Source organism: Apaloderma vittatum, unplaced genomic scaffold, assembly GCF_000703405.1.
Source record: "Apaloderma vittatum isolate BGI_N311 unplaced genomic scaffold, ASM70340v1 scaffold1584, whole genome shotgun sequence".
Taxonomy (NCBI): Eukaryota; Metazoa; Chordata; class Aves; order Trogoniformes; family Trogonidae; genus Apaloderma; species Apaloderma vittatum.
This window is the reverse complement of record NW_009713046.1, coordinates 68,924-93,230: the sequence shown is the minus strand read 5'-3', so window position 1 is coordinate 93,230 and position 24,307 is coordinate 68,924. Positions and strand designations below refer to the sequence as shown.

Genomic DNA, 24,307 nt, shown 5'->3' with positions numbered 1-24,307 from the left:
GCCTGAAATATCTCTACTCGTATTAGCTTAACTTTTCCTTATCTGCTGTCTCAGGTGAAATAGGTTTAAAACTAAGTTATACTCTTCATATGTGATTCAAAATAATTGGTTCTAACACTTGGTATTTCTGTATTCTGACCTTCCACAAAGACAAGGGCTTTTTTGCATGTATGTCGCTGATGATCACATAAATTTAGATGTGTGCTCTGTATGACTTAGGCTGATGCAAAGTTCTGAATGATCTTGAACCTTTGTTAGGGTGACTTATCAGAATTAATAGCTGGTACTAACGATTCGAGTATGTCAGATGCCTGTGTGATGAAGCTAGAGAATGCATATTAAAACACTCAAGTGTGAGATCAAGAATGGCACCCTAGGAATGCTGATTTGGGAACATAGGAAGGTGATCAAATCTTCTGTGTTTTAAGTGTGTTTGTTTTTGTATGAAGGTGTGGTGGTTTTCTTTTGTAGGGAGGAAACTGCTTTCTCTGTCTAAAGGTGGAAGGGCTTTTGCAGTTCTTAGTTCCTCTGCCTTCGAACTGGACAGGTGCTGTTGCATAAATTCACTGTAAATGGATATGCACATCTGGAGAAAAAGAGTTATTTGTTAAGGAACCACATTTTAGTATTGGAGTGGGCTCAATTTTACTTGCTTGGTTTTGGTTTGTTTACAGTCAGAACCCCTGAATGGCAGAGCTGCTTTAACTCTAGGTAGTCTGCATTTGGTAAAAATCCAGTTCTTGCTCTTTGCTCACAGCTTCTAGCCTGTCCCAGATTTGGGAGGCTGGATGCCCTTGACTCAGAAGATTAATGATAAATAATTTGAATTAGCTTTGTAGGGTAAGCTATGGAGATGGGCTGTTGAGGAAGGCTCTTGTAGGTTAAGTTTGATCGTTCAGCTAAGTTAGCTCTGAAGTCGAATTATCCAAGATAACAAAGCTTGGAAGGTTTTATGTGGAGATACGAAAATGCCTAGTAGTAAAAAAGTACATTTCTTTCCACTTCAGGGTGAGGAACTGCCTCTGCCAAGACAATAAAAATTACGATGATGATCGAACATTCTGCATTTTAGTGTCTTTTAAGAAAAGGGCAAAGATTATACCCTGTTACTTAGGCAGACATGTCCACCTTTGTATTATAATCTAGCCTGTTATGTACCTCTCTAATTAAACTACTCTCCTTAGGAATTAAACATTCTGATAAAATACGTATGACATTTGATTTAACCCATTGCTGCTTTCATTTGTGTAGATGCGAGTCTTATGTAGATCAGTGTTCAAATGTTTAATATTCTGGCACAAAGTTTTGAATAATCCTGCACTGCTGGGAATAATGAATGAAAACCAACAACTTTTATTAATGATTCAAATACGTAAGGTTCCCATGTAGAGCATGGTGTTAGAAAATGTATTTTTAAATGCTATGTCAATTGAGTATTTCAGTACATGCATATGTGTAGTTCTCCACGGAGATTAATGAGAAAAATACTGAATTTAAATCATTTTCTATTTTATTTTATGGTGAATAAACTTTGATTTATCAGCCTGTGAGACTGATGGTCTTGGATGTCATGAATGGCTTTTGTTTCATCTTCTGTGGGCCTTAAATGTCTTACCCACCCTACCCTGTGTACCAAAATAAAAATCTGAGTTTGCTCTGCTTGGTTTCCCCAATTTTTTATCTCCCTCTCATCATCCTAGTTGAATAGTGTTTTTTTAAGTTGATTTGTGCCTCTAAGAATGAGTGCCATGTCTTAGAGATCAAGGAACAAAATGGAAGAAAAGGAAAGCTACTTCTTATTATAGCTGTTCTAGGTGACTATTTGAAATTACCTTATCTTTTTCTGAAGAATATTGACTGTGTTCAAGAAGTGTGTATTTTCTTCATGAAGACTCTTGTGCTGAGTTTATTTAATAGTAACTTATTTTTACTTTCCTTACTCAGACAACTGGCAGAAAAAAAAGTAACCCTGAAGGCTGGTTCTTTTTAAATTATTTTTATTTGCAGGTATGGGATAAGATCGTTCCAGAGTAATAAGCATGGTTCGAGAAAGAAAATGCATATTATGTCACATTGTGTACCAGTCAAAAAAGGTAAATAATTAATGCTTTACATTTGTCGGTAGATAATATTGTGAAGATACCAATATGAAATGTGTTTACGAAATGCTTCTATTTAAAAATTCTTTGAAATGAGTGGGGTTTTCCCTCTACCAGGAATACGTTGATCAAGATGTGTCATAAATCAAATAATGTATTTGCGTATGCTTTAGAGTATCTTTCATGAAACAAGTATGCTTGATTCTGAATGCTAAAGATACTGAGATCTTTGGGGTTTTTATATTGTCATGTATTAGACACTCAAACTCATTTTGCTGTAAATTGTGAATGTGTTGAGAATACTGTGATGTACAATTTTTTAATTCCTTTTGGGAGGTCTGTGGAAGGAGAATGTGGAATTATGCAGCACAGCGTGCCTTTTCAATAATGGTGGTTTTGGTGTGTATATTCTGAGTACTGCATATCATGGAAAGCCTGCATCCAAACTGGATGTTTCTCAATGGACCTTCACTTATTACTTAACCACATGGCACATGGATTGTCTTGCAAATGCCAATGTATTAATTCATACAACTCCTGGAGATTGAAGGTGTTGCTTTCCCTTTGCAGATGGGATTTCAAGGACTAAAGAGGAAAGTGTTTGGTCTCTGTAAATTTCCAGACGCTTTGGTTCAAACACCAAGAGAAAGTTAAATTTTCCAAACTGCTTCCTTTCACTAAATTATGAACATTCTTTCTCTTCCAGCAGCTCTTTCAATAGCAATTAATTGTAACAGCACTGCAGTTCATGGATCAAGGGCGCTGTAAACACCAAACTTGATGAGTTAGGTGCATCTCAGTTTCTGAAGTGCATCTAGCAAGAGTAAAATAGTATATGGTGAAATTACAGCTGTGTTGTAATACAGATACAGACAGAATGATTGCATAGGAAAACTATTTTAAGTGCTGTGAATCTGGAGAGTAATATCAATGAGACTTCTAATAAAAATGTTGATCAACAGTAATTTGTCAAAAATCCATCTAATAAGCTACAGGCACTCCTGTTTGTCTTTTTTCTGGGATTCTGCTCCCCTTCCGTTGAATTCTAATGACTGCTGTGTGTCCTTCCTCAGAAAAGGTAACGTTATCTGACTTTCTGAGGGTGTGACTGTTGTGCTTTCACAGTCATAGAAACAGGAGAGTTCTCACATGTGAGTTTTGCAAATATGATAGAGTGTTTTGTTTTGACCGATTTTATTTTTTTCCCCAAATTGAAGGAGATGGAAGAACACATGAGAAGCATGCTACATCACAGAGAACTTGAAAACCTGAAGGGAAGGTATGAGAACAATCTTGCATCCTTCCTCTCTGCATTTTGTATGTCACTCTCTGGAAGAACTCATGTCCTGTTTCCTGTAGAAGCTGAAGTGCATGGTTTATTTTTATGCATTACTTAGTTGCATGCTTTGTGATAAAACTGACAATGAACATGTTCTCTTACTGTCAGACTCCACAATGATGTGGAAGAAAACTCTCCTGTATTTCTTAGACTATAGCAAGATAATTGAAGAACATAGTTTTTAGGTCTTGGCGGTTTCATGCTTGATTTCTAGGAAGCACTAGGATTCTGCCTGTGGCAGAATTAGGAACACTAGTGTTGTCCTATTTAAAATGTTCTTTAAAAGCTTTGGATTATGTAGGAACAATTGTTGATCTTTTAAACCACTGTGAGAAGACTGGTATCTTGGAGGTAAAGTCTGCATTTGTTTGAGTGACTTCCTTAACCTCTGCCACCCTGGTCCGGGTGTTTGGCTAAGGGACAAACACCGGATGGTGTTTTCCTTCTGGTTTTCTTGGTTTTATTTGCAACCTTTGGAAAGCAGGAGGAGAGAGCAAAGGGATATTCAAATATCATCCTGATAATAGGGAATCAGGTTGTAAACAGAGTGCACTTAAAAGTGCTTTTGGGTAACATGGGTTTTGAGGTAGCCAGAGAGATCAGAGTGTCAGCAGTTAACTTTTTGATCTACAGACTAATCTTGTGGCACAAACTTTATATGGAAATGGCAGATCTCTTCTGAACACCTTTTAGAGGACTGAGAGGTGATTTTCTTTCAGCTCTTAGAGGTGTGGGCAATTCATTTTGTCAGGACATCTATCATATATCCAGAGAAGAAAAATTGTAGACTTCCTTAGGTTTGCATGCTGGCTTTTCAGTCATGTAGATTTATTCTGTTGTACAAGGCAAGAGAAGCTGTTAGGGCTCCGGGTCCCTTTTGAAAAGAGTTAACTGCTTACAAAAGACTGGGTGGAGTTAAGACTGATCTAGTCTGTGATAGACACTAATGCCAATAGGTTGTGCCAGGTTGAATTCCAGTAAAATCTTTAAAACTATTTTGTTTTATAATGTTTCAAAACTAAAGGAACTTAGAAACTTACTTCTCTTTGGTAACCTATGTATAGCTACAGGAAAGTGTATGCATTTGGAATGCAAGATTTTTATTGCATACATGGCACAGATGACATTTGAGTGAGCTGTAATAGTATTTTATACTACTTTTGTGTCTAATTGCTAAGTACTGCTGTAGCACTTTAAAATTGTTTGAGTTAGAACTTTCAGAAAATCTATAGCATATGTGTATGCCTGCTATCATATCAAATTCTCTCTCTAAAATAAAAAAATAACCGTTATTGCAGGACAGCAAGTGAAAAGATGCCACTTACCTTGAAGTGCATAATAACTGTCAATCAATAATCCCTATTGTGTAATTTCTGCTGCCATTTAATATTTGAATAATTTTTCTGGGGCTTCACAGCTGGTTAGTAAATTGGGGAAGGAACTTCCATCTTCAGAAAATCAGTCATCAGTTTGCCTTTAGACAGGGCTTGTGTGGACTGTCAAACTGTTACATTAGAAAGAAAATTAAATTATATTTCCTTCTTGGAATTAAATTTGTTTTAGTGTGATTTGGAATATCCTCAAACTGTCAAGGTTAAAGTTGTTCTTGTGTCACGTTGAGAAAATGCATGAAAGCAGGTTTGTGGAAAATATGTAATTTTTTTTCAAATAAAAGTTGCTTTGTAGTAAAGATGGAGGGTATCAAAATGATAAATTCCTCACGTTATCCACCCTCTTTTTTTTTTTCTGCCATTACTATCCCTTACTCAGTCCTACATTTCTTGCATTTTTTTTTCTTCTGAAATCAGCTATTTCTTGAAAAACAAAACAAAACCCAGATAATTTTGATTTCTTCTTTGTTGTGCCCTGCACAAATGAGCCTTGGGAGCCTGGAATGCTCTGAAAGTGTGCCTGGGATCAAGCACATCGTGCTGTTCGATACCTGCCCTGCTGAGTGTGAAAATGATTTGTTCTGTAACAGAAGAGCTGGGAAGGAGCTGCTCAGGAACCAGAATGTCCTCTGCTCTAGAAGCTAACTTAGGGCTTCTGGTCAGCTAACTTTAGAGCATTTCTGTTCTGGACTTTCTTCTTCTGATCAGCTTAAAATTTCACATACGTCGGCATTTTATTTCTGGCCATTTTAAGTTAATATTTTAAATTTTTTTAGCTTATGGTAACAATAATTTCTAGAAGTTACATATTGTGTCCACAGTAGTGTGCAATTCATCTGACAGTTCTTGGTTTTCCACTTCCATAAGACTGAAATGAAATTAAATTTGTTTCAGCATTCTTTACATTTATTTCACTAAAGTAACTGTTTTCATTGCTTCTTTCAGAAGAATGCATGGAAGGTGTTTATTCTCAAAATCAATAATGAACATTGGTTTTTTGCTGTGCAGCAGCAGCCTTGTTCTCTTCTCCTGTGCCTTTCCTTCTACCTCCCCCCGAGCTTAGCAGAAGTTTTTTAGGAGCCTTATAACCTTCTAAAGCCAAAGGTACTCCAAGTACAAAATGTGAAGCTCAAGCAACAGCCTCATGGGTGTGGTTGAACTGTGTAACAGAGGATACTACTAATAAAGTGTGTGGGATTGGCATCTTCCTACCTTCAAATTTAACATCCAAGTAGGAGTCACTTTTTAGACGTCCTTTAGGGAAGAAGTGCACGCACTGCCAACACTCTTCTCCTTTGAAAGTTAATACAGTAATCTCAAGGACTAGAATAATTTTCTGAAACGTTTTAACTCTTACTCTCTGTGATATATAATGAGAATCGGATGTCAAATACAAAGCTTTAACATGTTTTTTCTTTGTGGGGTTTTTTTGCACTTTTTTTTTAAGGCAAGTGAAATTATGCTTTTATACAAGTTAAGTCTGCCATCTGAAGTACACTTCCAGTAAATAAAGCTCTTGGATGCTTTCATACGGAGAATGTTTTTGTCGTGTTTATTTCAAACCGCTTTTGGCCTTGTTGTTGAACAACTAAGATTGTGTGGTGTACCTCGATGGTAGGGAAATGCGTAGATGTGATCCAGCCATGGAGTGTGCCCAGTTCTGGCTGATATTAATGGAAACAGGGGACGGAAAGAGCTGAAGGAAATCTGAATCCACTTAAGTGTAACTATGAACTCCTAGCCAGTTCATCTTCAATTAAAACTTTTGTTCATCTGGAAATAAATAGTGTTGGGTTTTTTTCCTTAAGTTCAGATGGAATAAGAGTAGGACAGAGAAGTCTAATCACTACCCACCTGAGTCTTTTATTTCTAGACTGCCAGGTGATGCAAGAGCCACAGCTTTTTAATTAGTAACTCGCAGATTAGAAGTGATAGAAACAAATTCTTTGTCCGTACACCAGCTGCTGACTTGTTGGCCTTGTCCAATGTGAGTCAAGCTTGGCATTTATTTAGTTAGTCTATAAATGAGGATGATGTATGTTTTGTGCATGAATTAAACCTTTATCTTAGAGATTTGGATTGTTCTCTAAAACCTAATTAGTACCACTGAGGTACATTTCTCATTGAAGTGTCCTAATGGTCGAAGTGGAACGTTGTGTAAAAAGAAAACCTTTTTCAGCAAGAGGGCAACTTTCTATTTGCAGCTTGCCTTGTGTGGTGGCCCAAGTTAAAAATAATTCTTATTAGCAATTCATAGCTGTGCTGTTTATGGGAGCGGAGTGGATTTTTCCAGTGGCATTAGTCAAATTTACTGATTGTATTTGGTTATCTTCATTGGGTTAATGAGGTAACTCAAAGTACAATATATAGTACCTGAGCTTTGAACATTTATCAGTGAGTGTGAAGCATACAAAATGAAGTACATCCCTCTCTGGAAGATACAGACATCGCTAGTGACCTTGTAAGTGAAGTCTATCCAAATGTTTTGTCTGAAATTGCTTAGGCTGCAACATATAAAATAATTAAATGCAAAAAGCACATAAACCCCTCTCTGGCTATGCCTGAATGACTACATTGGTTAAATATATCAACTACTTTAGTAGGAAAACCAGAAATTTCCAGGATAAATAAAACAGAGCTGCTGACACTGCATTAGTCACGCTGATAAGGAAGATGGCTTAGTATCTTGAGTGAAGGTGCATCTTTTGATCTTTTTCTCATTTTATTTTTAACTTTTCTTTAGAAGAAAACAAGGATTCATGTTTATCTTTTTCCTTTATGGATCTCATTTTTTTTTACCTCAGTCCTGATATTATAATGCTACTGTTACAAGACTTCGGTCTCGAGTGCACTGTGGGGATATGCGGATCTGCTTTCAGGAATTAAATGGCAGAGTTGGAGAAGGCATTCTGGAGGCAGGCAGCGAGTCTTAACTTGGTCCTGCGAGTTATTTGCAGTGGACTATGCTCTTGCTAAGTTTTTCCTGACTTTTTTAAACTGGTGAAATGTATTTTCCTTGTTTAGGTTTGTTATTAATGATGTATTTCCTTAACAGTGGAGTATTGAAAGGATTGGTCAGGCGAACAAGTAAGGTACTTTTAGAAAGTTGTACTTCTTAAAAAAAAAAAAAGTAGTTAAAAAAATGTTGTAACCTTAATCCAGTTTTCACTGAAACATGAGTTAAGCCATTTGTCTGACACAGCTGTCAACTTCCTCCAGCTGAAATAATTTCTGTATTTTTTAAGATAAGTCCTCTGAAGTAGAAAGCAGACCTCGTGCACACTTGAACCAAATAAAGTACAGTGAACTGAAGACACCCTCCCATCGCTCGCTGCACTGTGGAGTCTTTGGATTCCAGGCAGCAGTCTCAGCTGTCCCAGTTTAGGATGTGCTGTATCAGGATTGGATGTATCCATGCGCTGCCTCCTCCCTTTTCTAAATTTCGCTGGGGGAAGGCTCAAGGCAAGGATTAAATGTAGAATCTGTCACCAGGCTTCCCCAGTGCAGCTGGCACCATGGATGGGCTTCAGAGCAGCTCCTGCTAGCTCTGTAAGCCTTCCACTCTGCCTCCTCGCTCACTATGTTTCCTCTGAAAAGATTTTGAGTACAACAATTCAAGAAGAATTCCTCCTCCCTGTTAACGCAGCTTTATCACCAAGTCTTTTTACCTCTTGATTGTTGGAAAAAAATCTCTTTAAAAACTGAACCATCAGAAGACTAGACCTTGAAAGAAAAGAAACAGAATTCAAGTAACTTAAATATACCGAGCAAAAACCTAGTTGCCTTGAACTCAAAGCACATTCAGAGGAAACAAAGTAAGACCAGAGACACCTGCCATGCCTGTTGGCAGAGCTGAAAGTCCACCCTCTGCCTCTCTTCCTAGGGACAGCAACCACGAATGCCGGGTGTGCAGGGTGACGCTGGTGGGTTTGTCAGCGTATGCCAAGCACATCTCCAGCCAGCTGCACAAAGACAATGTCAATGCCCACGACAGAAAAGAGGAAGAGAAAGAAGAGGCAGAAGAAGAATACCTTGACAAAGAACTCATTCAACTAATCAAGCAAAGGAAGGAACGGAACCGGTGAGTTTTCCTTTCTCCTCTTAGGTCATAGAATTGCTTTTAAATGCCTGTAGCCGGTGTGCTTGCTATGAGAACAATCCCAAGAGACCTATATGGGTGTTGCCTTTTCAACACCTAAATGTGATTCTGCTGAATGTTCTCATTCTGTTGATCTACAACTAGTAAGGAAGTACAGCTATTTCCCAGTGTGGATAAAAACAGTCCTCCAAGTGGAATCTTGTATTCTGAGAGCCCCTATCTTTTCATTTTAGTATGTGATGTCCATTTAACTGAAAGCCTTAATCAATATGACAGTAGTGCTATTGTTCTTTGGGCTGAGGGGCATCTATAGGAGCATAGCCTTTAAGAAATTGTTCCTGAACGTGCTTTGTTACAAAACTTTAATCTGTCTTTTTCTACAATGGATGGGATTGTTCTGTCAATGTGACACTGAAATCCCATAATCCTTGAATGAAGTTTCTTACCTAGTTTAGCTCGCTGTTAGCTAAACTTAATTCTAGTGACTTGCTACGAAGTAGGAGGCTGCAGAGAGTATTAAGTATCTTCTTTGATTTTCTATGTGACCCTGCAAGTGTGTGTTGCTAATATAATGCTCCAGATGGGAACATGTTTGAATAGATTTATGGCACGGCGATGGTCTTAAAGGGACACGTGGTTTTTGAAAGAAGCTCTTGCTTGCTGTGACTGGAAATTTCAATTAGCATCTCTAAGCACACAAGTCTCTGGACATTATTTGGGATTTTGACACCATTCTGTCATACTAGGGTGTCCCTGTACTGCACAACGTTCACGTTTGCGTATTGATTAATGTAGGTAGCAACAATGTCACTTTTCCTGGGCTTGTGGTGAAAGACTAATGCTGTCAATACAGTGGTATTCTGAGGCAAGTAAGATCTTGGAAAATCTCTCTTTCTGCTGGGTGCTGCTTTGGCAGAAGGGAAGGTATGACATAGCTTAAGTTACCAATACAGCACAATTGTTTCCATTAGGTCATAATCTAGTTGAATCAGCTCCTAGAATTTACAGTATCGCTTAGACATAATTTCTTTGAATTCTTTTCTTGGAGCTCACTTTAGCTTGTGTAGTAGCCCATTTCCCCCTAAGGAGTGGTTATTTGTGCATCTTTTAGCAAAACTGAATGTAAAGGGTGATACGATATGAATTGTCAGTTACTGAAATCAATTGTTTTTGAGCAGTGGCCTGAAAGTTTCCTGTCTTGCTTGTATCCAGGAACCTAGAATTCCTGTAATGTCAGAAAAAAACCATTTCTCTAATCAGTTTTTGGAAAAAACTTTTGTTTAAAAACTCCTCATTTGGTAGAGTAAATAGTTAGAATGTTTAGGCTGCTGACCCTGGGAATAGCTAGGGGTATTAAGGTAGCATTTATCTTTAAATGTGCATGTGATAGTTTACCATGTGTTCGGGATAAGTTGCCAAGCACAAGTGCTATCCAAAGGGCAGTAGATAGTGCTTTTGGGAGGCTCGTACAGACTCTGCATCGCATGCTGTGGACTGTTCCATTCTGTTAGTTAAAAGAAGACAAAATATTTCTATATCTGAGGTGCAACTTCTATACATGTTTTACTTCTGTGTAGAAGTAAGCTTTATAAACTGAGACAAGATCTCGAAGGTTTTCTTCAGTAAGTAAGCAGAATAATTGCTTTTCTCGGCTTAACTTGCCTTCTATTTTGTATTAGTTCACTCTAGTTAGACCAGTCTTCAGTAAAAATAATTATCTCACTACTAATAAATTTTTAATCTAACAAGATTCAAATTACAAAGATTATACAAAAGAAGAAATATACAGAAATACAATATAGAGAAGGCAGCTTTCTTTTTGTTTCTTATTAGTCCATTGACTAGTAAATAGAAAAGAATGTTGTCTTCTGAATTAAATATTTAAGAATTAGTCTATTGAACTGTTCTTGCAGCAGATCAGTTGTTGTTTTAAGAGCTATTTTGAAATATCATGTTTAAGTAAAGGTACAACATCAGTTTTGAAACTCAAACACTAAGAATCCTGAACAGTAAAGCAGCTAAGGAAAGGCACCTCGATGGACCTGTTTGTGGACAGAGAAGGGCTGGTGGGTGATGTGGTGCTTGCCTTCTTGGGCACAGCAGTTGTGAAATGATAGAGTTCTTAATTCCTGGAGAAGTAAGGAGAGGAGTCAGCAGAACTGCCGTCTTAGACTTCTGGAGGGCAGACTTTGACCTCTCTAGAAAGCTAGCTGACAAAGTCACTTGGGAGACAGTCCTGAAGGGCAAAGGAGTCCAGGAAGACTAGACATCTTTCAAGAAGGAAATAGTAAAGGCACAAGAGCAGGCCATCCCTACGTGCCAAAAGATGAGCTGACAGGGAAGAAGAGTGGCCTGGCTGAACAGGGAGCTTTTGCTGGAACTCAGGAAAAATAAATGGAGTTTTCGACCTTTAGAAGACAGGGCAGGCAACTCTTGAAAACTGTTGTAGGATTATGCAGGGAGAAAATTAGAAGGTCTAAAGCACAACTAGAAATTAGGTTTGCTACTACTATAAAAGATAATAAAAAAATTTCTATAAATACATTAGCAGCAAGAGGAGGGCTAAGGGGGATCTCCATCCTTTATTGGGTGCAGGGGGAAACGTAGTGACAAAAGATGAGGGAAAGGCTGAGGTACTTAATGCCTTCTTTGCCTTATTCTTCAGTAGTAACACCAATTGCTCTTCAAGTGCCTGACCCCTGAGCTCGAAGGTGGAGGTGGGGAACAGAATGAAGCCCCCATAATCCAAGGGGAAATGGTGTGTGACATGGTGCTCCCTTTAGATGCACACAGGTCTATGGGGCTGGATGGGATCCACCCAAGAGTACTGAGGGAGTTGGTGGAGGTGCTCACCAGACATCTTCCCATCATTTATCAGCTGTCCTGGCTAACCAGGGCGGTCCCAGTGGACTGGAGGTTAGCAAGTGTGATGCTGAATGATGATCTGTAAAACGGGCTGGAAGGAGGATCCAGGGAAGGGAACTACAGGCCTGTCAGCCTGACCTCAGTGCTGGGCAAGGTTATGGAGCAGATCATCTTGCGTGTCATCACGCCACATGTACAAGACAACCAAGTGATCAGGCCCAGTCAGCATGGGTTTATGAGAGGCAGGTCCTGCTTGATTAACCTGATCTCCTTCCACGACAAGGTGATCGGTTTAGTTGGTGAGGGAAAGGCTGTGGCTTCTGTCTGTTTGGACTTTCGTAAAGACTTTTGACACCATTTCTCTTGGAGAAACTGGCTGCTCATGGCTTGGATGGGTATACTCTTCACGGGGTGAAAAGCTGGTTGGATGGCCAGTCCCGAAGAGTGGAGGGAAATGGAGTTAAATTGAGTTGGTGGCTGGTCACAAGTCATGTTCCCTGGAGCTCAGTGTTGGGGCCAGTTCTGTTTGATATCTTTATCAATGATCTGGACAAGGGGATTGAGTGCACCCTCAGTAACTTTGCAGATGACACCGTGTTGGGCAAGAGTCTTGATCTGCTGGAGGGTAGGAATGTTCTACAGAAGAACCTGCACAGGCTGGATCGATGGGCTGAGGCCACTTGTATGAGGTTCAACAAGGCCAAGTGCCAAGTCCTGCTCTGGGGTCACAGCAACCCCCGGCAGTGCTGGGGAGGATTGGCTGGAGAGCTGCCTGGCAGAAACGGCCCTGGGGTTGCTGGTGGGCAGCCGGCTGAACATGAGCCTGCAGTGTGTGGGCAAGGTGGCCAACAGCATCCTGGCCTGGATCAGGCCAGCAGGACCAGGGAAGGGATTGTCCCCCTGTCCTCAGCCCTGATGAGGCTGCATCTCGAAGCGTGTGCTCCCTTTTGGGCCCCTCATGACAAAAAAGACATTGAGATGCTGCAACATGTCCAAGGAAAGGCAGTGAAGCTGGTGAAGGGTCTCAAGAGCAAGTCTTGTAAGGAGCAGCTGAGGGAAGTAGAGTAGTTTAGCCTGGAGAAGAGGAAGCTGAGAGGAGACCTGATTGCTCTCTATAACTACCTGAAAGAGGTTGTAGTGAGATGGGGGTCAGGCTCTTCTTCCAGGTCAAAAGCAATAGGACAAGAGGAAATGGCCTCAAGTTGTTCCAGGGGAGGTTTAGATTGGATATTAAAAACTTCTTCGCTGAAAAAGGTAATCAGGCCTTGGAACAGGCTGCCCAGGGAAGTGGTAGAGTCGTCATCCCTGGAGGTATTTAAAAGACATGTAGATGTGGTGCTTAGGGATGTGGTTTAGTGGTGGACCTGATATCATGAGGTTAATAGTTGCACTTGATGATCTTAAAGGTCTTTTCCAGCCTAAATGATTTTATGATTCTACAAATGAGTTATATCTGTTTCCTTTTATAAAAAATATTTTTTCCCAGTGCAAGTAAAATGCACAAGGTTTGTGTACTGTTGGATTTCAGTGGAATGGCATCAGAATTCAGGTGTCTCTCAATTGTTTCTTAGGCAATCTGAACCAAGCTGTGCAAGCCAAGAATTAGAATGTGATGACAGAAGATCACAGAGAAGGCGAGAAGAAAGAGCTGCTTACAAAGAAAGAGAAGCTTATGATCAGCTGTCACGGCATCATCATAATGCATCCCAAAGGGACTGGAAGTGGGAAAAGGATGATTATATTAGTCTTAGACAAGGCAAATTTCCACACTCTCAGAGGAACCTTATTATAAACAGACATTCAGGTGGCCCAAGGGGACGCTCTGGATGGCACCAAAATATTCCAGGAAGCTCTTCAAATCGGCATAGCTATGGGAATTCTGGAAATGGCTGGCATCCGAGTGGACGGGGAGGAGGAACATCGAATTGGCATCATGGTGCGAGGGAGAGAAATTCTACTTGGCACTCAGAAGGAACGACTAATTTTTCTAGCTGGAATCCCAAGAGTTACGGAGGAAACTGGAAATCTGGTCCTCATGCTGCAAATGGCTGGAATTTTGGAAGCTCAGGAGATGCATACTTGGTAGAGCCAATTAAATATAATAAAGATAGATATGCATGGCAGCGGCAGGAAAAAGACATTGATATTCTACCATACAGAGATCGAAAAAATAGAAGTGACTTACTTGATTTTACTAGTGATAAACTTCCTTCTGAGGGGGCATTGGATTTTGGTGCATTGAAGCAACCAGAAAGCAAGTCTTCAAGAGGCAGTGGGAAAAGTAGCAGTCCTTCCAGAGATAAAATGTACCGCTGGACTCCCTACCCATCCCAGAAAGCCGCAGAGCAGCTACCACGATCTGAAGAGAACATTTGTAAAACTCCAGGTAAAATGGATTCTGTATTTATTCCTCTTAACAATTCGTCAGTGAAAGGAAAAGCTTGTGAACCTGATGTTAGCCTTTCGAAACTGAAAAAAAGGGAGGTATCTTCCCCTTCTGATGCAACCTCAGATCACTTTGATTCCTGTAAGGTAATGAGTGACTGTTCCAGTGGTGAAAAGGCTGACAAAGACAGTGGCAGAAGTAATAGGATGCCATCACTGAAATCTCCTCTTCTGAATATCACAGATAGGAAGTTGTCCTCCCCAAAGCAAGACACAAACAGTCTCTTAAAAAATATCAAGCTTCTGTTATCCTCCACTAGTGGTAAAGAACAGAATCATTTGAACCCACTGAACTTGGAAACAAACAGCTTCTCCTCTTATTCGTTGAAACTGCATGGTCCATGTGCTGGTAACTTAGAAGACAGCAAAGATGCGCTTGGTAGTGATCTAGGAGAGCCTGTTAACAACTTAAGTGAAGCAGAACAAAACCCCAAAGATGTTCAGTCCAACTGTTCCTTGCAAAATGCCCCTGTAAGTTCTTACAAGGATCCACGTGACCAGAATAGGGAAAATACTGGGAAGGCATCACCGAAGAACGAGTTCAGGCTAGATTCATTAGAAGATGTGAGCGATGATGATCTAATGGCAAGTGAGAAGTCAGAAGCAAGAGTTAAAAAGTTGAGTTCTTCTGTTAGTTGTTTACCCTGTGGCACTCCAGAACATAAACCTGCTATCTCTGAAGAGGAAGATGATGAAAAACTGGCTGCTTCAAGTAATGCTTCTGCCCATCTAAAAGATTCTACATTTCAGATGGAATCCACGGTTTCTCCATCAGGCAGTCGGGACCATTTGCACGTGGATTTGAAAACCTCCTCACAGGATGGGGAAGGGGATGAAGAGCGTGTGAAGTCACACGATCACTTTGAAATGGAAGGGTTTGAAAATCCTTCAGATCATGAGCTGCAGAAAGGAGGAAGCCAGTCACTAAGCCTCCTTCTTCCTGATTTAAGCAAACTTGGCCTCCCTGCCTCTCTGCAGAGAGACCTGACCCGACATATTATTCTGAAGAGCAAAATCGGGACACATCTTCCAGAGCCCAATCTCAACAATGCACGGCGCATTCGGAACGTGAGCGGCCATCGGAGAAGTGAGACGGAGAAGGAGTCGGGGCTTAAACCCACCCTCAGGCAGATTCTTAGTGCTTCCCGGCGAAATGTAAACTGGGATCAAGTCATCCAGCAGGTAACCAAGAAGAAACAGGAACTTGGCAAAGGTTTACCAAGGTTGGTAGCATTCAGGTCTAACCATGTGTGCGTGTTGAGGAGGGAGGACTGTTTTCCACCAAATCTGAAATGAATTCCAGAATCCTAAAGCTAAGGCTTCAGAATGAAGCTTGCTTGTACCATAAGCTTTTGCACATACAGGTAGTTTAGAGTTTTTGGGATTACTTGCTGCTGTGATTGTCTATCCATAGACAAGTAATAGTAGTCTGCTGCTCAGAAAAGGTTCTGATCAGTTCATAATCATTGCTTAATATCTAAATATGGATACTAGCAATACATTTGATTTTCAAGTTCTAGTAAGCCAAAGATTTTAAAAATGCAATCAGGGTGCGAGCAGTGCTGTGACAGTTCGTTTGTTTGGGGCTTGCTTGCATTGCTGCAGGCAGAATGAAGGCTGCCTCTTCATTTGTTAATCTTTTAATCTGATATGCAGTTTGGTGTTGTGTTTAGAGGAAGCGATTATGTAATATTTCACTTCTGAAACTTTCTTTAAACGAGGTTTTTGAAGCATCTTGAAAAGATGTTGTATTTGCTTATTCTGAACTTGGTTTGGAATAAATACAACAACATGATTGCTGACTTGGAAATCAAGCTGTCAGTTCTTAGCCACTAAATCTAATTTTGTGAGACACAAAAGATATTATTCCATTGCCAGATGAGATGGAAAGCATGGAATACCAGTGTAATGGGTTGCTGGATCTCTTAAAGCAGTAATGTGCATTTGGGGAAGCGAGAGGCTTTTTTCTAGATTTAGCTGCCTTGTTACATGTGTCTTGTTTTTCTCTTTATCTTAAAGGTTTGGCATAGAAATGGTGCCTCTTGTTCAAAATGACCAAGAAGTTCTAGAACTTGGTGAAGAATCTGATCTGTCTGCTCTAGAAGGATTCCAGTGGGAAGGGATTTCCTTAGCAGTGCCTGGCTCAGCCAGAAAACGTAGTTTTTCTGAAAGCAGTGTCATTGCAGACAGAAATCCTTCCGCTTATACCTTCTTCAGTGAACAAGCCAAAATAAAAGAAAGTGGGCAGAGGCAAATAATTGCAGCCAACCACTCACATCACATAACATCTGGGTACAAGGCAAGCGCTGATGTTGAGGCTGACTTCAAACGAGAGACATCTCTTCCTTTGTCACCATTTGTGTCTGAAAGAATTGAGACTAGTGGAAGGAGACACAGCCTACAGGCCACCTCTGAGGTCACGGGCCTCATGAAACATGACCAGGAGAACCCAGAGAAGAGAACACCTCTTCTTGAAAAGCAAAATGTACTAGAAATCTCAGAAGAAAATCATCCGCCTTCAAATAATGCTTCGCTCCTTGCAGTGTCGAATAACATAGATGCAGCGACAGACAGCAGCTGCACATCTGGCACTGAGCAGAATGACAGCCAAGGAATTGGAAAGAAACGAAGAGCAACTGGAGTAAGTGTGCGATTTTGTCCAGCTTCGGTGTGCTAAAAATGTTTTTTTCCCTGTCAGTGGTCGTTCAACCTTGGAATGATCTCTGTGAGGAGAACTTTCTCCGTTTGATTGTCTTGTACATTGAGAGCCTTAAACTAATTTGCTTGCTTGACTTACTTTTCTTTAAGAATCTTTTCCATTTCTGCCTTCCCAGTGCCAGAATTCTGTTTAATCTTTTTTTAATTTATAGGAATGGCAAATGCTCTTAATTTTGGATTTGGTAACTGGCATGCTATGCTGGCAAACGAGCTATTAAAATATTTTGGAGGAAGTAGCAAGGGTCCTGGTGTTTCAAAACTTAAATAGAAACTAGACTGTAGTAGAAATTTGTTTACTTTAGATATTCCTTGTTTTATGGTTGAGGAAGGAAAGACAATGCTCTTCAGAAAATTATATACTTCAGATGATATCCTTAAATCTGAATTTGTTTCGCTGTCCTGTCTTGGACTTACCCAAAGGGGAAAAAAAATGTTTCTGATCAAAATCCTCAGAATTATTTTTGTTGTATATGCAGAAAGCAACAGCTTTAATTTCTCACTGATTGAATTCTCTAGACCTTCAACTAAAATCATGGAGCAGAAAATCTGGCCCAAATATGGTCTTAAACATCTGAGCCAGTACAAGGCAGTCAGCTTATTTAGTATTTCTTCCTAGTTCAGATAAAAACATGGCACTCACTTTGTTGCCTTCTGTCTTTTAAGGGCAGAGGCAAGGAGTTGTATATGAACTTGCAAAATTAATTTTATGTTCTTTTCTGTGGGTACAAGTAATGATTGGAAAGGCAGGGGATGTGTGACTTTTTGATTCAGGCAAAATTGCTCTCGTAACTTTTCTTAATAAATGGTTTCACTTGCAGGAGGGATCCTCTCCTGAAATCCCTAGCCTAGAAAGAAAGAATAAGAGAAGAAAAATCAAAGGTAAAAAAGGTGGGTGAATATCATACATACGTGCACGTGCCATAGACTTTATAAACACATAGCAGTATTTTGGCCTGGCTAAACTGGTGGGGTTTTAATGTTACTTTCATGCTTCTTGGGCTCTTACTGAAGATGATAGAGTGGACTGCTCTCAAGTCTGCAACACATTCTTCTCTAAACAGCCTTATTTTAATTTGTCAGAAGTTATTTCTGAGAGGAGACTTTGTGCCAACAGTTCATGTCCCCAGTTGCACAGATGGTCTTTCTCCTGCTCAGGGAAGAGGGGTTTGTTGCCTCTTGACATGAGAGTTCTGAAGGGAGAAGCACCCATCACTCCCTTCTGACTGAGTCCCTGCAGCTTTCTCTTCCAGGGTGATCTCACCAGAATACTTGCATAAATTGGGCTGTATTCTGTTTGTGACATCTACAGCAATACTTTTCATTTTTTGGCACCTCCTTCCCTGTCCTTCGTTGAAATTAATGTGGAGTGCCTTGCTCCTTCCTGCTCCTGACCAAAGACAAATGCTTCTGGCATTAGCCAGGTCTTTCTCAAACATGCTTGACACATCCACATCACCACATATTGAAACGAACCATCTGTGGTTTAGGCAGAATGTTTTCTTTGGGAACTAAATTATTGCATCAACCTATGGAAGCTTTAGGGTCTGTAAGATAGCTTTCAAATATTTCATATTTATTTATTTATTTATTGATTTATATTAAGTTGTTTGGAATGCAGGGCAATATATATGGATCTTGTGGGAACTAATATTTCACTACTCGCAGGGGTGGGTGTGTTTTATCAGCCTCTGTCTTCAATGTCTAGTGTCTCTTAGAGAGACTAGTAACACATCTAATTGGCAAAACTTCTCTTTCTCACTGCTATGCTTTAGCATTGTTGTTACTGTAGTAAATCTGCTAAAGGAAACTGTAACCTGAATAAAATGAAACAGTGCTCAAACTGAAAATTAGCCTGGAGAATCTCTGGAATGCCAGAGGCTTTTAGAAAGTAATATAGAAGGATCTTTAACTGAGTTCAGCATTCAAAGACACTTTCTCAAGAGACTGCAAAATAAATCTTACAGCCTCAAATAATCCTGGACAGTAAATGATTTTTTTTATCATTGAATTCTTTTTCTCTTAACCTGCCTTTCCTTGGCTTCTGAATTAGCTGTTTAGCTTAAATTTGCCTCTCCCTTTTTGATTACATTAATGGAAAGTGTGTGCATTTGTACTTTATGTACACGTGTACTTTGAGAGAAGATCTTTGTGAAAGGGAGTTCAACTAAGCTAAATCAGTGCTGGCAAAGTGATGGTAGAAATAGTTACCAGAGGCAAGGCTGAGATCCTGTAAAGAGGAATACTTGACTTGGCTCTTCTTGCATGTAAACCTGCTTATTTCCTCTGCATAGATGCTAATTTTCCGCTTCTTATATGACTATTGATGCTTGATCCAATTTATGTGATTTTTACATTCTGAGGGAGTGGTATTTATCGAGGTATCACGTGCAATGTATTTTGATGTGTCATACGTCGTTGTTTCTTTTTCAGAACGTTCTCAGGTAGACCAGTTGTTGGCAATTTCGCTGAAGGAAGAAGAGTTAAGCAAGTCCCTGCACAGTGTGGAGAGCAGTCTCTTGCAGGCAAGGGCTGCCCTGCAGGCTGCGTATGTTGAGGTTCAACGGTTCCTTGTATTAAAGCAACAGGTAAAATTGGACTTTTGAGACTGAACTAGATGTTAGCAGCCTGAAAAACTGCTGAGGGTAGGGCTGATATAAACCACAACTGTTTTGCAGATAACCATGGAAATGAGTACGCTGAGAAGTCAGAGAATCCAGATCTTGCAGGGGCTACAAGGTATGAGATACCGTAGAACTACAACAACGGAATGCTGACTCTCATATTCTTTGAACTCAGCATCTTGTAAAAATTGCATTTGATTTGAATTCACTCGTTTCAAATGTGCAATGAAATTGTAGGCTTTCAATGATATTAAAGTCATTATTGTTCAAGTGTTATTTGTTGTCTGTGTTAGTGCCATCTAGTGGCATATTTATAAATTTTTGTCTTCCTTGTCTGTGTCCACAAGAAATGAGCTCTTGACACCACTCAGTTTTATTGTAAAATGTGAATGTGTTTTCTTTTTTTTGTTGTTTTTCCCTTTCTCTTGCCATTAGAAACATATGAACCTCCTGAACCGTCACAGCAACTCTCCTCCAGTGTCTTAAATGAGAGAAGAAATAATAAGCCTCAGATGGCAACCAACTTATTGCCCACAGGCTCCTTCCTGCCCCTGTTGGACACTTTGTCTTCTTCTGTACCTCCACTGGGAGCTTCTGTTCACGTAAGCGTGCCATCACCATTCCAGTCGTCTGCAATCACACCTGCCACTCCTCCTGACTCTTCGGTACAAGTTAAACGAGAACCTGTGTCTCCAAAAGGCTCAGAAGAAAATGTGAATTCTGTACTCGAGAGCTCTCCGTGTGCTTCACGAGCAGAAGAGGTGGAGCAGAAGGACGGTATGCGTGGCTTCTCTTGGTTTTAATAAAGTAGCTTTAGGAAAATAAATAAAGTATTATTTTCTTCATGGAAGAATGTAAGTTGGATCTAAAACCTGCAGCCTGGTGTGCAGGATTGTGCTCCCTATTAACTTGTGTAGTGCTTTGTCAACTTACTAGTCTTAGAAACTGGGATCTTCTTTGCAGTACATTCAAATGGATTCCACACTTTTGAAGTTGTAGCCATGCACCTCCAGATTTCTAGTTCTAATGTAAAAATAGAACAAACTTGAATTTGAAGGCTACATCCTCTTACAAGAATTTAGTTGACAAAAAAAACTGCCACCCACCAAACTTTAAAACTTCCCCTGTGTTTTTTGTCTTCTACTCTGCATCATTTAATGGGCATTAGTAGGTGAAAATCTGCCTACAACAGAGAAATGCATGCCTGAAGATAATTTTTTTAAAAATTACTACCAACTACATTAATACTATTCTGTGTTCTTCTTGAACCCTGCTGCATAAGCACAAATAATATAATTTGTGATATTAAAAAAATAACAATCCATCTTCTCCCCCTCACTGTCTCACTAATTAATAACTTTTAGGTTTAGAAATTTAATTTTAAGTTTCTGGTTACTCTTATTTTTCTACTTGTTTTGTTTTTAAGTGACCAAGTTCCCTCCCCTTTCATGTGGGAAATGAGGGATGTATGATGTTAGAGGTGTATTTAGAATTTAAGGGTTTGTGTGCCACCTTCCCAGAACAATAACTGTTCAGATCTCATCTAAACATTCATTTCTTCTGTGCAGAGGGTTTTCTAACAGATTTTGGTTGTGTGTGACAACTGTTGGTTGGGAAAAAACAACTCTCCATTGATTTTCTTTAGATAGTACATACACTGTGCTGTCAGGAAGTTCTAATTGTATCTTGGAACTTCTCATCTGAGGAAGATGTGGGGTGAGATGTTCACATTTAAGCTATCTCTAGTTGGATGTGTAATTCCAAAGCATATTTGTACTGTGGCACATCAAACAGTCCGACAGCTTTGCCTAAGCATTGCTGTGGGTTTAATGCACTGGTTTCTAAGAGACTGAAGCGGGAAAGTGTTTCGAGTGCTGCCACCTCCCCGTTCGCATTGAGGGATCCCACCCGATAAATGCAGTGAACTTGAAACATCCTGTTCTGGATTGTAGTTACTGCAAATGCAACTGAAGAATTTTAGGGTGTGGGAACCACAGCTGTGAGGTGCTGCCTGTGCTCCCAGCCCGTCTCACTTGAGAGGCTAGAATCATTTGTTCACAGTAGCTTCAGATTAAAATGATGGGGAGAGTATATTTGCCCTGTCGCTTAGTCCACCACAGACAAGCTAACAGTTTTTACCCCAATGGCTTCCCATGCTGCGGTTGGTTGTGCGTTATTCATCTGCCTCATTAGGTCCAAGTAACTTTGGTAGAAGTAACTAACACAGGTGGGTTAAGTGCAACGTCTTCAAACTGTGTCACTAAGCAGCTGAGACGTGTTATGATGTAGCATTCACCAAAGGTTGAACTTCAAAAGCATGCAAAAACTGTGTCACTAAGCAGCTGAGACGTGTTACGATGTAGCATTCACCAAAGGTTGTTTGTCAGAACTTCAAAAGCATGCAGTCAGCCAGCAACTTGAATGATGTACCCCATTCCTTTGCTTCTGGATAAACAGGTAAACATATTACTGGGGGTTCAGGTGGGCAGCAGGGTGACCATGAGCCAGCACTGTGCCCTTGTGGCCAAGAAGGCCAATGGCATCCTGGGGTGTATTAGAAGGGCAGTAGCTAGTAGGTCGAGAGAGGCTCTCCTCCCCCTCTACTCTGGCCTGGTGAGGCTGCATCTGGAATATTGTGTCCAGTTCTGGGCCCCTCAGCTCAAGAGAGACAGGGAACTGCTGGAGAGAGTCCAGCGCAGAGCCACAAAGGTGGTGAAGGGAGTGGAACATCTCCTTTATGAGGAAAGGCTGAAGGAGCTGGGTCTCTTTAGCTCGGAGGAGGCTGAGGGGTGACCTCGTTAATGTTTATAAATATGTGAAGGGGGAGTGTCAGAAGGACGGAGCCAGGCTCTTCTCAGTGACATCCAATGACAGGACAAGGGGCGATGGGTGCAAGCTGGAACATACGAACACAAAAACTTTAGAAAAAGCATTTTCACTGTTGAGGGTGACAGAGCACTGGCACAGGCTGCTCAGGGAGGTTGTGGAGTCTCCTCTGGAGACATTCAAAACGTGCCTGGATGCGTTGCTGCATGACCTACTGTAGGTGATCCTGCTCTGGCAGGTGGGTTGGACTAGATGATCTTTTGAGATCCCTTCTAATCCCTAACATTCTGTGATTCTGTGATTATTCCCCAACTATGTTGTTTTTTAAAGGCTGGAAAGCTGACTGAAGTAGCAGAGCTGCGTGCGCACGTAGCTTTCAGCATGTAGGAATATGTACTTGACGTACACAATTAAGTATAAATAAAAATGCAGGGAAAGCAATTTTACATAAGTATTTATTGCTGAATGGATTAAATGTGACGTTAATCTGTTTTCTTCAAAAGAGACCAACCAGAAAACTTCGGTGTATCCAGTTATCTCTGCAACCATATCCCTACCAGAGCTGGCAGCTTGTTTCCAAAACACCAGTAAAGATCCCAAGACTGCTGCGGACAGGGGAAAGGCCGATCTTCCTGAGAATCCTTCGCCTCACTCACTCTCTGTTTTCAGCAAGAGAGAAGGAGATGATACCATGACTGAAAGCTTTTTCCTGGATCAATGTACCACTTCTCTTCCAAAGCATCCAGTCCCTCTGGAAATACCCACGGATAAAACTTCCAAATGGTCAGCAGAACCATCCAAGCAGCAGACGGCAACCGCTGTAGTCCCAGCAGAAAAAGCAAACAGGAGGAGGAGAAAGCTAAGGAAGAAGAAAACTCTGCGGGCAGCCCACGTGCCAGAGAACAGCGATACAGAACAGGATATAATTGACTGTAAGCCTGTCAGAAAAGTTAAGGGTGGAAAAGTTCCTAAAGGAGAAAAAGTTACTACATCCACTGCTCCAAGACAGGAGGATGGAGCTGCTGCTCAAACAGCAAGAAACAAAGATGAGAATGACAGTGATGCTTCACTGGAGCTAGTGGAAGTTCCAGCACCCCAGTGTGAGGTGGTTGATGTTGGTTCATCGGAGTCGGGAGATGAGAAGCCAGACAGCCCATCAAAGAGGAGTTTGCACAGCTCTGTGGATCAAACAGTTCTAGAGGCGTCTTGCTCTGGTTATGACGAAGTGAGCTCTACTAGTGAGATTGGCACAAATTATAGGGATGATGGGAAAAGGTGAGATTGTTGTAGGTCTTGAGTAAAAGCAATGTACGATACTCGTAAGAGACCTCCTATTCTCTGTCTTTTTTTCTTTTTTTTCTTTTCCTTTTTTTTTTCTCATTTGAAAGTTACAACATCAGTAACTTTTCATTTCATTCAGAAGTGAAATAAGAGGGAAAATGAAAACTCAATTTGCTTTATTGGTCCAACAAATGAACATGTCTGGTTACCTACTCATTTCTATAATAGAAAAATAAGGCTGTCTTGCACAGAAATTGTGTGTTTGAGCTTCTCTGTCACAATCTATTTTCTACTAAGCCTTACATTCCGGAGTATTACTTATACCAGTATTTTGTCCATAAATGAACCTGCAAAGTCCAATTTTACTATGCTTTATTTCTACGTTACAGTGTGGCTGAGATGCAGACTTCCATGTCATCACTAAGGGAATCAAAGAATTCATCAGGTATGTCTTTTAAGCTTTTCTTCTGATACTTTGTGTGTAGTATCTTGCAGGACTTTGAGTTAAGTCTTGATCACACTGCTGCCAGAGGGAAATCTTGCCCCAGTGATAAAAACCTGCACTAAAAACTGAAGTGAAATAACGCACGCTCACTTAACTTCATCTCTCATGGAATACTTTG

At 40.4% G+C, this 24,307-nt stretch overlaps 1 protein-coding gene across 2 annotated transcripts in view; it reads left to right on the top strand.

The window, feature by feature from the left end:
* Window positions 1-2,011: 2,011 nt before the first annotated feature.
* The window catches only part of ZNF106 (zinc finger protein 106), a 31,144-nt gene continuing 8,848 nt past the window's right edge, over window positions 2,012-24,307 (top strand). The window contains exons 1-11 of one of the 2 annotated variants that reach the window (XM_009868202.1): window positions 2,012-2,093; window positions 3,317-3,378; window positions 8,713-8,910; window positions 13,365-15,461; window positions 16,258-16,879; window positions 17,775-17,844; window positions 19,387-19,541; window positions 19,632-19,692; window positions 20,013-20,354; window positions 22,907-23,678; window positions 24,074-24,129. In XM_009868202.1, the coding sequence (XP_009866504.1) occupies window positions 2,040-2,093; window positions 3,317-3,378; window positions 8,713-8,910; window positions 13,365-15,461; window positions 16,258-16,879; window positions 17,775-17,844; window positions 19,387-19,541; window positions 19,632-19,692; window positions 20,013-20,354; window positions 22,907-23,678; window positions 24,074-24,129 (4,489 nt within the window). In that variant the 5' untranslated portion in view covers window positions 2,012-2,039. The remainder of the gene's footprint in view (window positions 2,094-3,316; window positions 3,379-8,712; window positions 8,911-13,364; window positions 15,462-16,257; window positions 16,880-17,774; window positions 17,845-19,386; window positions 19,542-19,631; window positions 19,693-20,012; window positions 20,355-22,906; window positions 23,679-24,073; window positions 24,130-24,307) is intronic. The other variant, XM_009868203.1, reaches the window with a different exon arrangement.